The 14,975-nt window shown below is 42.2% G+C and overlaps 1 protein-coding gene across 1 annotated transcript in view; it reads left to right on the forward strand.

The window, feature by feature from the left end:
* The window catches only part of LOC111951843 (GDNF family receptor alpha-1), a 114,990-nt gene extending 100,772 nt beyond the window's left edge, over positions 1–14,218 (forward strand). The window contains exons 7-9 of the mRNA XM_023970088.2: positions 7,654–7,853; positions 10,788–10,835; positions 11,764–14,218. Of these exons, the coding sequence (XP_023825856.1) occupies positions 7,654–7,853; positions 10,788–10,835; positions 11,764–11,919 (404 nt within the window). The 3' untranslated portion in view covers positions 11,920–14,218. The remainder of the gene's footprint in view (positions 1–7,653; positions 7,854–10,787; positions 10,836–11,763) is intronic.
* The last annotated feature ends 757 nt before the right edge of the window (positions 14,219–14,975 follow it).

A 14,975-nucleotide genomic window follows, 5' to 3' on the forward strand; every position in this document is an offset into this window, starting at 1 on the left:
GGGGAGCACAGCCTCTGATCCCCTCAGAGTACCAAGGCATGGCTAAATCCCCTCTATCTCTCTCTGAGACGAAAAAAGAAAAAAAAAAAGTGATTGTGTTGTGACTGTGACGTCATGTTGTAAAAMATTTCACAGCATGAAAATGATCCCAGTCAATAATTGAACGCATRTCTGTGTGGATGGCAGATGTTTCTCTCACACCACCTCGCTCTTGATTTATCTAGCTACAGTAACTTGCAAGTTTAGCTGTAAACTGGTCGAGGTGGCTTGTTCTCAGAGGTATGCATTTTTTATTTGTTTGCATAGCTAGCTAGCTAACTAACTAACAAATATATGCACTCTCAATCAAAAACGTAGCGCCCAAGTCTTCGCAATCGCAAAAATCCTCTCCTCAAATCGAACCCTCGGCACTTTGACCGCGAGTCCGGGTATTTATATGCCGACCTTACGGCTCAAAAAGCTTCTGATTGGTCAGAGTCAATACTCCTGGCCACCATTAATTGGCAGATGTGTGAAGCAAATGTGTGTGCCCACAGAACAATTTTTTGAGATCGAGGGAGGGTGTGTGAGAAACATCCGCACGAGCGCAGCCATCCACATGAAGAGCTACRTGTGCAATTATTGAACTGGGAACATTTTCACGCTGGGAGATWTTTTACAGCATGTCACAATCAGAATACGATCAGAACGATTGGGAACTATTTCACAATGGGAAGATTTTTACATGAAACGTGGCGGTCTCGGGGCTATCMGCGCAGCTCAGAGGGAACATTTGTCAGCACTAACACACAGTGACAGATATGCTCCCACACAACCGTCAGTGCTGGTGTGGCTCCGAAACTGTGATAGGGCCTTGCTCTGGCTCCTTAACCAGGGGGCCAGCGGGTGGGCTCTGTCCGCTTACGGAAAGCTCTTTTGGAAGGCATTAGAAGACAAAGCGTAGCTGCTGATTTGCTTCATCTAATGCTAAGCATACATTGTTCCCGGTTAAGGATCCTCTCCTGCATTTGCCTCTAGGTCAGCAGAGTAAAGTACTGTTGTTCTCTTGCACCATTCTTCAATCCAGTACAGTGATGGTGGTTCAGTATTTGTCATACAGCTTTATTCAGCCATGACAAAAGGCATTACAAGGTTGTTACGTGACCAAAAAAGTTGGAAGTGAGAAAAGAGAAGTAGAGAGTTACTTCTGCTCGATGGTACATATAGAGTGGTTGGTGGTTCATTTGCCGGTAGCAGTGGCATTGTGAGAAAGAATATCCCAACAGAGAGGTCACACTGAGTAACCAGGCAAGCATTATCAGCAATCCATAAGTGCCCAGGGGCATCCACCCTCTGTGCCTCCTGAGAAATCACCTAGGAGATCAGTAATGGTCCTATTCTTCTGACCAACGGCCTGAGTGGAACTCCAGCGGGCACATTGGCAAGGCTCCTTTATGCCACGTCTAAGCACTCACTCTTAGTTCAAAAGATCAGAGGTTAGTGTTAGCTCTCTCCTATAAAAACCCTCTTATCGGAGGAGACTCGCTTTTAACTATGTCCTTCAATAGTATATCCAATCCCTATACTGATCGATTGTATCTTTGTTCTGTAAGGACTATGCAAAACAAACACCAAAACTCTGACTATTGCAATAATGTCAATGTTAATTGTTAAATAAAGACTACAGTGCCCAATTTCGGGCAACAGATTTACTGGTAATTACCGATAGTATGTTTACATTACTTATTTTTATTCATTTCCTACCGTTTTATAAGTCAGAAACACAAGAAACTAGACAGCTCTAGGACACCTAGACGGCAGGTAGCCTAGTGGTTAGAGCAGTGGTTCTTAACCTTGTTGGAGGTACTGAACCCCACCAGTTTCATATGCGCATTCACCGAACCCTTCTTAATTGGGAAAAATAAAATATGATTTTTTCAAATTCAAAACATAGGTATATATATTTACTGGTGCACAAAATGAACCGTGCATCAACATCAACACCGTGTGTCCAAAGAACAAAATCATCAAAACATGATTTTCCACACAAACAAAAACATAATAATGAATATTTTACTGCAAATCAGTGTGACTTCTGCTGTTGCCTTTCAGAGACCAGTTCAGAAATGCGCGCTTCAACTTGGCAAGTTGCCACTCTCATGTCATTTTCGCCAACAAAGTCTGTTCCTTTTTTTCGTTTTTATGTCCAGCATCCTCAAAAAGGATTGCTCGCAAAGATACGGTTGTAACAAACGGTATCAAAAATCTCCAGAGCTTTTTAGCAATAACAGGGTACGTTACCATTTGTTCACACCAAAACGTTGAAAGCGTTGTTGTTCTGAAGAGTTGCTTTTGAACCTGGCTCTGCTGAATTTCAATGATTTCATCGAGGTATTCATCATTGACATTCTGTTGTCTCAACACTAAACGTGAACGGCCTGTCTCACCCATGCTGGATATGACTCTCTTGTAGGGAAGTATCCGTCGAGAGACTTTGCAAGCTCATCTAAGTGCGTGGCAATTGCTTGCTTCAGTTCCGCGGTACAGAAATGTCTCCGATTCCAGATACATTCTTCGGTCTTACTTACACAGTCGTCTCGCAGGGAGAAGTTTGCGAAGTTATCGTTCTCTGTCTCGTGTTCCATAACGGTAGCTTTTTTTTGAAAAGCCTTCAGGTTTTTCCTCCGCTTCGATGATGTTGGACTCCACCGGCCCTGCATTCTTTTGATTGAGATTGATTGAGAGCTGCGAAGGTACGCTAAAATGGAGAATGAATCAGAATTTTTGAAGCAATCTGCATGACAAGTTGGTGCTCTTGCAAAAACAGGGCTAATTCCACACGCACGGCAAAAACACGATTCAGCACCTGTCCCCGGGATAACCAACCGAACGTTAGAATGGTACAGAAGTACCTCGATTCATTCTTTACACAGCTCACTGAAGATGCAGTGCCTCAGAGCACTAGTTCGCACATAGTTCACGCATTCCACTACAATTTTAATACTTCTGCCAGTTTTGAGGCAAGGTTTTTGTTGCAACGCATGCCTGTGCAGAATACAATGCGTAACAATGATGTGTGGTGCATCGGCTTTCACTAGCGCACCAAAACCAGACTTTCTTCCCAGCATGACTGAGCTCCGTCCGAACAAACTGCAGAAACCATATCCCACGAAAGATTGTTGTGCTTTGAAGAAGTCATCCACAAGTTTCTTCACATCGGCTGCCTTAGTTGTTGTTGTAAGAGGCTTACAAAATAAAAAATCTTCCTTTATCACGTCGTCTTTCACATAGCGCACGAATACAGCAAGCTGCTTAGATTGGAAACGTCTGTGGTTCTCGTCGAGTTGAAGGCTGAATTTTGCCGGGCTTGAAATCAGATCTGCAACTACTTGAGCCAAGATGTCTTTGCTCATGTCCTCTATCTGTCGCTGATGGTGTCATTTGGGATAACTTAACTTCAGCCTCTTTTCCAGCATGATATTCGCCATCTTCAACACACTGGTTTATGAGTGTTTCACCAATGGTGTGTGGTTTGCCCTGCTTTGCGATCAGGTAAGCAACTTCGTACGATGCTGTGAGGATCGGTTTGTTAATGGGTACAAAGCCGAGAACAGGCAGAGTAGCCTTTTCATCGAATCTGGCTCTCTTCACCTTGAATTCAGCGAGCGATGTGTTCTTGTAATTTCCATCTCCATGCAGCTTAAGGAAGTGTTCTCTTAGTTTTGCCGGTGCTAGACTAGATTGCTCAACTTGGCATTGCAAATCATGCAGTTAGGACGCTGACTCCATCACGTTCCGTTATACATGTGAATCCATATTGTACATATTTGTCCGGACCACTTTCTTTTTTTTGCTCGACATAGTAAGTATGAAGGGATTAAATATTAAGAAGAAATCACAAGACGTACCATCACGACAGTCACAAGTCGACAACTGAGCGCACCACAATTCCCTGCAGCACAGATAGGCCAAGCGATGTAGCGTGATACCTGCAGCCAATGATGGCCAAGCGGGGCGTGTCATCACGACAATCGGATGTGTGTCTTGACCTCCGCCGAACCCCTGAGACTGACTCACCGAACCCTGGGTTCGATCGAACCCAGGTTAAGAACCACTGGGTTAGAGCGAAAGGTTGCTGGATGATTCCCTGAGCTAAAAAATCTGTGTTCTGCCCCTGAACAAGGCAGTTAACCCACTGTTCACCGGTAGGCCGTGATTGTAAATAAGAATTGTTCTTAACTGACTTCTTTTTAAGGGGTGGATCAGCTTAATATTGCGGAAAGAATGTTGCTTCCAATGTAAATGTCTGCATCATTTCCAATCCCCATATTTTTGGGGTAAATATATATATCCATACACGCATGCATACATATACACATATATACATATACATACCTATATAGACATACATACTTTAAAAAAATATATACCTTATTATTATTCCCCCAAACCCTACCACCGATCCCCCAATTGGAGTAAACTGATAAACACTTCTGCTTTTACCTTCAATTTATACATCTTATACACATTTTACAGACACAGTCTACTTTACAATAGTTCTCTCTTGTTGTTCATAGTCCTTCCTCTATTTCTAATGTCCATCCAGTTTTATTTCCACTTGTAACTGTGCTATTTCACAAAAGCTCCGCACCTATATACATTTCACAGATCCCGTATGCTTTACATTGTTTATCTTGTTATTAGTCCCACCCCTCAGCTCCACTCAACCCTTCCCATCTATCTTCCAACATCATCCATTTCGATTTTTATTTGCCATATATTTTTCAACTGTGCTGTGATGCTTCACAAAAGAGTTGAACCTTCCTATTCTCATAACTTCTACAGATTGTAAATTAAAATATATTTTTTTTGCTAAAATAATTATTATATTATTGATTGATTGACTATGGCTTTTCAAATCCCCAGTATTGCTATCTGTAGCGTTAGTTCTAGGCAAATGTTGCAATTCTTCAGCCATTCCTGGACCTGTGACCAAAAAACGAGCTACATATGGACAATACCAAAATAAATGATCTAATGACTCTGCCTCCTCACAGCAGAATCTGCAGAGCTGGGAAGATTGTATCCCCCATATATATAACATTCTATTAGTTGCAAGAATTTTGTACAGTATTTAAATTGAAAAATTCGAAGTTTTTTAAAATCCGTATCAATTTCTTAACTGACTTGCCTAGTTAAATAAAGGTTCAAAAATAAAACAAATTATCTGTTGAATAAATGTGTCCAGTGGTCTGCTGCGTCATTACGATCCAATTGGTCAGCTCATTGTCACGTTAAAGGGAGGCCCTTAGAAAATTAGCTCTCTAGGTCGACTCGCTCGTAAATTCAATCTGGAGGGCGCTCAGCGTGTGCTCTGGACGTTCATAAATTCAGTGCGTTGTCAGATTGTCCGTTCGTAAATTCAGAGCGTTGTCAGATTGTCCGTTCGTAAATTCAGAGCCTTGTCCGTTCGTAAATTCAGAGCGTTTCGCTCTCGGAGCGTTCAGAGCCTGCACTGGACGCTCTGGCTGAGGAGTAGGGTTGATCCGAGCGTTCTGACCTCACAACGGCAGTTAAACACCCAAGCTAACGTTGGCTAGCTTGCTAGCTACTTCCAGACATAAATGAGAGAACACCTCACTTTGACTATTTTACTTGCCCTAGCAGAGCTGGTTAGGCTGTKTTCATGTTATCCAGAGCGTTGATGACTGTAACTGCAGCTGGCAACAATTTAATTACGCTTTTTAGCCGACGTTTTCTAACAACGGCCATATTCAACAGGTGTTGAGCGTTCGTAAATTCATCAGTTATTATGCGCTATGGCACACTCGGACGAGAGTGCTCTAAAATCGGAGTAGATAACTAAAGCGATTTTACGAACGCACCTTCAAACTTTTTTTACGTTTGCGAAAAGGGACGAGGGGGGTGGACACGACACACTTCTACATTATTCAAAATATTGCCTTCTTGCTAGATTAATGAATACAGCCATAGCAAAATGGGTCTTTTTGTTTGGTTCAACAGACGGCCATGCGCGCTAATGCCTGTCTGTCAGTGTTTTGGTTGATGTAAATGTCACTACGTGATATGATATCATGTTTACCCATGTGCTGTTTGCACTTGATGAATGGAAACAGAAACGATTAAGTGGCAGATTGTGCAGATTCCAGGCTGTTTGCACACAGTGTGATGATATTCCCTGTTTAAACATGGGATTTATCTCCTCTCTCCTCTTGGTAAGACAAACACTGCATTCCTGTGCAACTGGAACAGCCTGCCTGGCCTTCCTGGGTGTCTGGATTCTAACATTGCTCAGTGTTTGCAGAGTAAAGGCCCAGTGTTAAACCCCACTCTCGTCTGTCAGCAAGAATAAGACACAGGGTCCAGTTTATACACTCACACTCTTAGTAAAAAGGGTTCCAATAGGGTTCTTCGGTTGTCCCCATTGGATAACCCTTTTTGGTTCGAGGGAGAAACATTTTTGGTTCCAGGTAGAACCCTTTTGGGTTCCATGTAGAAACGTGGAAAGGGTTCTACATGAAACCCAAAAAGGTTATAACTACAAACAAAAGGGTTCTCCTATGGGAACAGCCGAATAACCCTTTTAGGTTCTAGATGGCACCTTTTTTCCTAAGAGTGTAGTCGATGCCTGTAGGAATACACTCATCCTATTAGGAGTGAATTACAGTATGTATTCTCAGGGGCTTGACTGGCAGGTTATACATGTTAGTATTTCTCAAGTGCTGCTGATTCCTCAAACTCCACTGAAAGCTCTGACATTGAGCTAGAGCTAAATAGGAGCTAAACTCATGTACATTATCACAGCACAAACATTGTGTCTAAATTCGAAACTAGAAAAGCACCTCATCAGCCGTGACAGACGACACCGTCTAATGCGGTGTCTCTAATTAGTCTTTGTTGAGAACAAAGCTCCATAAAAGACCTTATCAACAAATTCAATACACTCATCAGGCCGCCGCTGTGCTAGCACAAAGTATTAGTGCACTAGGATAGGCTCAGTGGCACACCCGCTTTCTTCACCGCAAGATAATGAAACCAGCTTTAATTGATTCACTCACAGCCAGCATTTAAGAGGTGTGGCCCTATACAGCCTTAGACGATTCAAGCCTAAATGAGCTGACAAGTAAAAAATAATAATAAAAAGCATGTCCGTTCTTTTCCAAAGTGTTGGCTCACAGTTTAAATGGATTCAATGACCCAGGGAAGAAATAGTTGAATTCTTCTGTGAGCGGTGCATAACACTGATCCATCTAGCTTCAGATCTGCCTGTCTGCTTCACTTCAAAGATAGACCAGGAACATTGTATGCACTCTAATGTGTTGGGTAAAAGGCCACATCATCACTTTGTTATTATTATTATTATGGCCTTAGCTAATATATTCATATCCCTCAGCCAAACTTAAGCACACTCACTAGGGTTGTAGTTTAGAAATTAGTTTTTCCCCCGGTGTATTTCCATATAATTAAATTGTTGTCTCCCACCTATTCCATAGTGTTTGGGTAAGATAGCCWAAATGGAAAGGGTTTTACTCCAGTAATGGCTTTATGAAAAGCTTTAGATTTTGGACAGATGTAGTCTCTTACAAACAAGTCCACATATGGACTTTCTCTTGCTCCCTCTCTCTACAACATTGATGTCTGGTCTTTCTGTAGGCAATGCCATCCAGGCGTTTGGGAACGGGACAGATGTGGGAGTGTGGCAGCCCATGCCACCGGTGCAGACCACCACCTCCACCACCACTCCTTCCCAGAAGGCTAAGGACCGGTCCCCCAACTCACTGGATGTCGCCACAAACACCAACCACCTCAAGGCAGGGGACGAGTCCCTCTACCACTTCTGTGGAAGCTTGCAGGTGAGGGTTCCAACAGCTGATTTCATACCGCATGGACCTCCTGTCCTGGAGGCCAACGGCCAAGCATCTATTCTGAGGGAACTATTTTAGCTAGGCGCTGGCTTAATTTAAGCATTATTGATTTAATTTGAAAACTGATACTGCCTCATTTCAGCAGAGCCTGAATTAACTGTAAAGGACTAACAGTTGCTCTGCAGTATAGGAGTCTGAGGCACACAGATGGAAGTGTTAGTCTATTAGTGGTGTACACACTGAGTGGAATCAGTCCTTCTCATAGACAGAACACTGTCCTTCAGTGAGTCAGTCAGCACGTCCTGCTACACACTGCAATTCAAACAGCATACACACTACATATATACAGTATAGTATATTATATATATATTATATACTCCATCACACAAGCATTTCACTCCTACACCTGTTGTTTTATGAAGCATGTGATAAATAACATTCGATTTGATTCGATTTGACACAGCATACTAGTGCCCTAGAGAATCCCACATTGCCGGCATGTAGGCTTCATTCACCTCAGTAATAAAGGCATGGTGGTGTCACCGAGTGACAAGGTGACGCGTGGTCACCCACACTGATCTGAATGTCACCGGCTGCCACCCATCTCCCATTAACACAGATGACTGCCTGCCTGACTGCCAGCCAGCCGACCCCTCGCCTGATGAGGTCCTCCGTCCCTGGCTGCGTCCCTGGATGCTCCGCCAGCGCCATTTGAAAGGGCATTCATATGCTAATAGGACAAATTAGAATAGATTACCCCAATTGATCTGGACGGGGGATAAATAGTGTTCAGGTCCAGGGGTGGAGTGGGTTATCTCTGTGATGTTGTCAGGGTGACTCCTGGCTTAGACAACCTGCTGGAGATGGATCTGTCAATGTTACAGACACTGATGTTGTATCAGAGCTCAGAATGGTTGATGGGGCTTTCAGTGATGATTTACATGAGCTGAGGTTAAGATGAACATCTAAGATTGTAACTCGATCAGTGGTCAAAATACAAAAGGCTTCCACAAAGCAAACTCAGCCACTAAAATGTTTAGAGTTGGGAAGCTCACTGTATTATTGTTGTAAACCAACAAGGCTACTATTATAGATACACACACTCTCTAATCAGAGGAAAGCTCTCACTTCGCAAGGAGTTCCAAACACACACAACACACACACACACACACAAATGCATACAGTACATACACCCAAACACACACACACTGTTAGCCCTGTTTGCTCTGGAGCATGTGTTGAGCAGGGACGGCTGTCGGAGGCAGACAAGCTCTTTCTAATCACACAGGGGACGGGCCTGTAAGAACATTCACTTCTCTCTCCTCTCATCATCGATTAGAAACCCTCTGTGCTGGTACTGCCAGACAGCTTTAGCACTCGTCCAATGACTCAGGGCCCCACTAGACTACTAGCCAAAAGACAACTTCTCCCTGTGTGAGGATCTCTATGTGAGCAGCTTGAAATATGTGCTTTTTTCTGCTTCCTTTTGTTAATTTTCTAAAATCTAATTTAGCTTCACTGTGTATTCCTCAAACTGCCAGGATTTTTTTTATTTTACCGTAAGCTTCAAACTGAATTAGGAAGGGTTCTTTTGGTCTTGTGAGAGGGTTTTGCCTCACTTTGCCTCTCTTTGTGTGTATTGAAAGTGGCKCAGGCAGGAATGCCTTTTGTCCCACGTCGGAGATTAAAGTCAGGTGTCTCCTAGCGTGTCTAAGAACCTGAAACAAAAGGAAGGAGAGTCTGTTCTGTTGCTGCTGAGCCCAGCAGGGCCTGTAGCGCTCCCCAAACTGGGCCTGAAAGTTAAGAGCAGCAAAACAGATCATTCAATGTGGTCCCCAGAAGTGATTCAGTTTTACTTTTGAATAGTTAATGAGTAAAACATATGAATTCAGTCAGCATTTCTGCATCCACATCCCCAGTGGGTGAAATTGGATGCAATGACGTCTTTTGTAATGTCTTGGTTAGGTTGTATACTGATTATATTAGAAGGTTTTTTACTTGGTAATCTGGTTGCAGGTTATTAGTATTCAACACCTTACACATAGTTGTAAAGGATGCAGGTCTGATTCTCCTCTGTTCCACATGAAGTCCCGTAGATGATGCATGGTGGTGTATCTGAAACAATAACCGCATGCCCAGTCAAGCTGATGGATGGTTTAGGCCAACGGCGAGAAATGAATTGTGGGACAGCTCTGGGTTCCGTTCAGTGAGCAATGACAAACATCTGTCATTTCCCTCTGCTGTGTCCCATCCAGCTCCCACTACAGCCAAATCCACACACCCTCACACTGTCTTCTACACTCCCACATTACATTGATCAGGACTAGCTATCAGTCTAACTGAATGGCCCAGTCATATGGTGTTGGGCTAGGCATTATACTTGCAATTCTGTGTTGCTTTGATGTTTGGTTGGTCGTAATGTGTTTTCTTCACAAAGTACAGTCCTCCAAACAGAGTATGAATGACGGATAATATTCTTAGTGGCAAGGCAAGTTTGTAATACTTCAGACTCACACACACAAACACACACAGTTTTCTCTAGCTCTTACTAAATGTAAAACTACAAGTAGCCTATTGTAAAGCATGAGAGTGACTGGCTAACATAGGGCACTGAACACAGGCGACTCATGTAGATCCTCACTTCTGTTTTACTGTTGACAACAGCAATTTTCCTTCAATGTCTTTGTCCACTTGAGACACTACAGGAAGTCCCATCGCTTTCAAGTCATCTGTAACAAACTGGATCGAAATGCTGTACAAGGATCAACGGCGACATGTACTTCAGCAGAGAGCCTTCCAAAGAAACAAATCACTGATGTTTGAGCACAGCAACAAATTCAAACGGCACACACTCAGCACACACATGAACACACACAGTAGGGTGGTTTTGACCATATCTCTCCATCTCTCTTGGTTTTACAGGCTCAGAAACTGAAGTCCAACGTTTCAGTCGATGGTGTGCTTTGCGTGGTAAGTGTACAGCATATGTACATCGTTTGATTATCCTGATTACTCTTGTTTGAGGGGGRAAAAAAGATTATACTAAGTTTAAGCCAGAACTATCAACTAACAATTGATTATGACTAAGGCCAGGAGTTTTTCCTGAACACATGACCTAACCAGAAAAATCTGTGTCACTGATCTATGTAAAATTACATGTATGAACAGTAGTGTCGATTTTCAATTACGAGGAAAGACTATGGTAATTACTACTCAGACCCTGATCTCATGCCAAAGGTCAGAGGCCTACAGACAGAAGTCAAGGCGCCCCCTCTTGCACATGTGCTCATGGTCTTTGTAGTCCTCTACGCTGACGTGAGCATTGCTTATCTAGTGCCTTTTAAAGTTCAGTAAATGTCATTGTACATAATAAAGCAGYATTATTCCATAGAGTGACATTTAAGGAGGCAGCGGCAGGTTCAAACAGCCTGAGAAGAGATGCCCCCTTTTCAGCTCAACGTTTCATTAGTGCGTCAMATACCTTTTTTTGGATCTCATCTCCAAAGCAACACATGGATATGATAGAGCCAACTGGCATTTTGGTTCTCAAAACAACCTTTTTTTCCTAATCTAATGGGCCAATTTAATCACACWCTTTTGTGGTGTTATTAAGACATTCTTATTTGATTTGGATTATGTCAGCTTTCTCTAATTGTTTATTTTTCTTTATTATAGTGTTTTGCGAGTGTAGCYCCAAGAGAGCATGAATGTGGACAATTTAAATGCAGGTGTTATAGATGCAGCYGGGATTTGTCAGATTGCTTCAATTTGACAGTTGGACAAAAGTCTAAAGCAAGCAAAGTGATGGCACAAATGTCCCCCCAGAAAAAGCATTTGATCAGGCCTAAGTTAACTTGCTCTATCGCTCCTCTGACATTCTCTGTCCCTCCCTCCATAGGACCCACAGATCGACGACTCCGGTACCTCCAACTCCATCGCCAGGAATTCAGCCGGTCTGCCATCATCTAATACACACCTCTACTCACTGCTGCCCCTGCTGGTCGCGCTGCTACACTGCACCCGGGCGGCGCTCTACCCCGCGGCAGTCTTGTAGCCATGCTACCTTTCAAAAACATGGACAGACTAAATTTGTATAAAGACGAAATGATATTCTCTGTTCCCAGTATACCTGTTGTATTTTTATTTCCCTTCTCTCTGATTATTTTTAAACTCTAGTTTGAAGAGGCTTACGTTGAAGCAGTGTGCTAAAGTGATCTCAATGTAACTCAGTTTCGCTGTGTTTCTCCCGTTTCTGTTTTACAAAGGGAAAAGCTTCTGTGTCGGTCACTGGGCGATCATGAGAATATAGGATGCATTGCTAAATTCCAATACACAATGGTGGGTGGCTTTTTGTCAGTTCCTGGTACAATGGGATTTACTGTATTAATAATGGTCATTAGGCAGGCGCTTTTATCGAAGGGACTTTGAAGAAGCAAAAAAATCCCCATCACTTTGATGGCAGTGGTTTAAATGAGGTAGGCAGCTTTTTAGGTGTCAATATATCTCATCTGTGGTGTGCGTGTGTGTTTTGATATGGTATCATTTGGAGATGGAGATGGGGATGGAGTTACGAAGGCCCAGAGCACAGACAGTATAGATGGCTAGACCACCATGGAACCTTTCATTTAGAATGGTCTACAGAACTCATTATTCTGTTGGGACGCCACCATTTTGTCACTAACTCGGCCCTCTGCAGCAAAACACTAATTTCAAGAGCTCACTTTGACATTGTAGCGCATGCAAAAAGCACACACGCAAAGACACATGCAGTACACACTCACATCCACATGTCAAGGTTAGTTTCTTCCTAACATGTACAATGAGCTATTTGGGTGATGTGGCRAATGTACATCATGGAATCAAACATTATTTTGGTCTATCAAAGCAGTTTGACATATTTTCTCTATACTGGATGAAAGAGGGGAATGGGTGTAGGGTTTTCTCCGGTAGACAGACCATTCCTACCCGAATGAGTTTATACTCTAACTGCTCTGTAAGCATCGTAAAGCACTCTGGAGCTGTTGACAACAGCCGTACAGATGACGGCGTTAAGAGTTGTAACAGATCACGTGACAGATGGATTCTCATAATTAACGCTTTGTTGTGTACACTTYAATTACACACAACCATTCAACACACTAGCATCAATTTGCTCTCAATCTATTGTCATGTTACCTTCACAATAAAACTGTCAATCTTATTGGAACAAAGACTTGTAAATCTTATACGATTGGCATCTGAGTCAAGCTGACGCAGAACATGTGACTCTTGTACGTAAATTGTAGCATTTTGTATGTCTCCTGAGAATCGCTGAGAAAGTATCAACCTTGTATCATAACCATATGTAACTTCTCAGATGTAATGTGCAAGTTAAAAATGTCAATCCATTTTGAGATACATTTGAARTAATAATTTCCTCATGTGGACTACCCAGCACACAGTCACTTCACACATACATGTGGCATGTGCGGCAAATTACTTTAGCCACTGGACATTTTAAAGCATTTATGACATGCTGCTTGGGTTCGTGTGGCTTTTCAAAACAATGTATATTACATGTTATTTACTAGGCATTAAAATTAGATGTGTGTACTTGATTGAAACAGTAATTGGATAAGAAATGTCTATTTCTATCCTGCTCAGGAGCATTGTGAGCAATTTAGATCAGATTCCCCATAAAATACATCACATTAGAGAATAGCATTTTTGTTTTACAGCAAGCTACATATTTTCCCYAGTACATATGATGGAACTATTGTAAATGAAAAGATATCGATCTAGCTCTCCTCTTATATTTCCTGAGCCAACAAATATTCTACCATAGTTTCATTTATGCAGTTGCCTGAATATGATATTGTTTTTTGGTAWATAACATCTTATTCTTTCTATCTTTTACTATTTGGGCTWTTATTTATTACAYTTTGACATCCCGCACAAGTAAGGAGCATATAGGACCGTACCCAGAGGTTAAAGTACAAAATATCACATGGGTGATAGGAAATGCAATAAAGGATAAAGACAAACATTTTATCTATGAGGTCTGAGGCAGCTGGGTGGTTTAACGCATTGGTATCTGTAGTCAGATTGCTGATATTTCACAGTGACAGAGGATGAATGTGATGGAATTTGTGGGTGAGGGAGGATAACAAGCCCACTAAGAGGCAGGTGAAGAAATAAAATACCCTAGAGTATTTGTATTCATTTACATCACATTGGTTGTTTAACTAGAAGAAACTAATTGCAATGTTTATACAGATTGAAAACAAAGAATCCCTCAGCTATCCACAATACTTCTTGGCTTGTGAAAATGTACAATCTAAATAAAATGATAATTAAAATGTTGACTCATCCAACAGTGAGGTTGTTTTTTCTGTTGCTTAGGGGTTGYTTTGTGGCCTGTTATAACGCTGTTTTGCTGGCTGAGAGAGAGACACAGAGTCTGCTTAATTAGATACGTGTAGCCATTGTCTGGTACCTGTGGATGAACCGTGTGAGTGGTGGAATCTGGAGCTGTGCTGAAAAGATTGGCCATGTTGACACACAACAGTTTATCTATGACATGCTGAGAGGAGGACATCAGCCTTGGCTTTACCATGTCAGCTGAACAGCTCCAATGTTCCCAGGAAAAATGTTCAACAATGTCAAATGAAAAATTATCTTCGCGTCACGATTTAAACACAAGAAAGTTCTGAAAATGTTTGACTGTTCCCTGGGCCTAGATTATTCTCAGAACACATCTGGTCAAATTCAAGGTAATCCCACCTGAAATATTCTAGGAACAAAACATGGAATGCAAAAACAGATCAATTCAGATGCACAAACACAGAAAACGTGACAGAAAGGAGGGTAAATGTCATGCATGCACTTTTCCACAGGGAAGCAAGAAAATAGTATCCAATGGCTGTAGTTGTGGCCTTTCCCTGGACACAGGAGGGGGTTGTGTAGTTGCAATGAGTAGAAAGACAGCCAACAGGGTTGACCTTTCCAATCCCTCAGATTAGAGAAAGCCTCACAATTATTACATCAAGTTGTTCAATTTTATTTTCAGAAATCAACTCAAAAGCCCCGTTTATACCTGGTTCTAACATGCGTCGTTTGTCCTGTTCTTCT

Source organism: Salvelinus sp. IW2-2015, linkage group LG25, assembly GCF_002910315.2.
Source record: "Salvelinus sp. IW2-2015 linkage group LG25, ASM291031v2, whole genome shotgun sequence".
Taxonomy (NCBI): Eukaryota; Metazoa; Chordata; class Actinopteri; order Salmoniformes; family Salmonidae; genus Salvelinus; species Salvelinus sp. IW2-2015.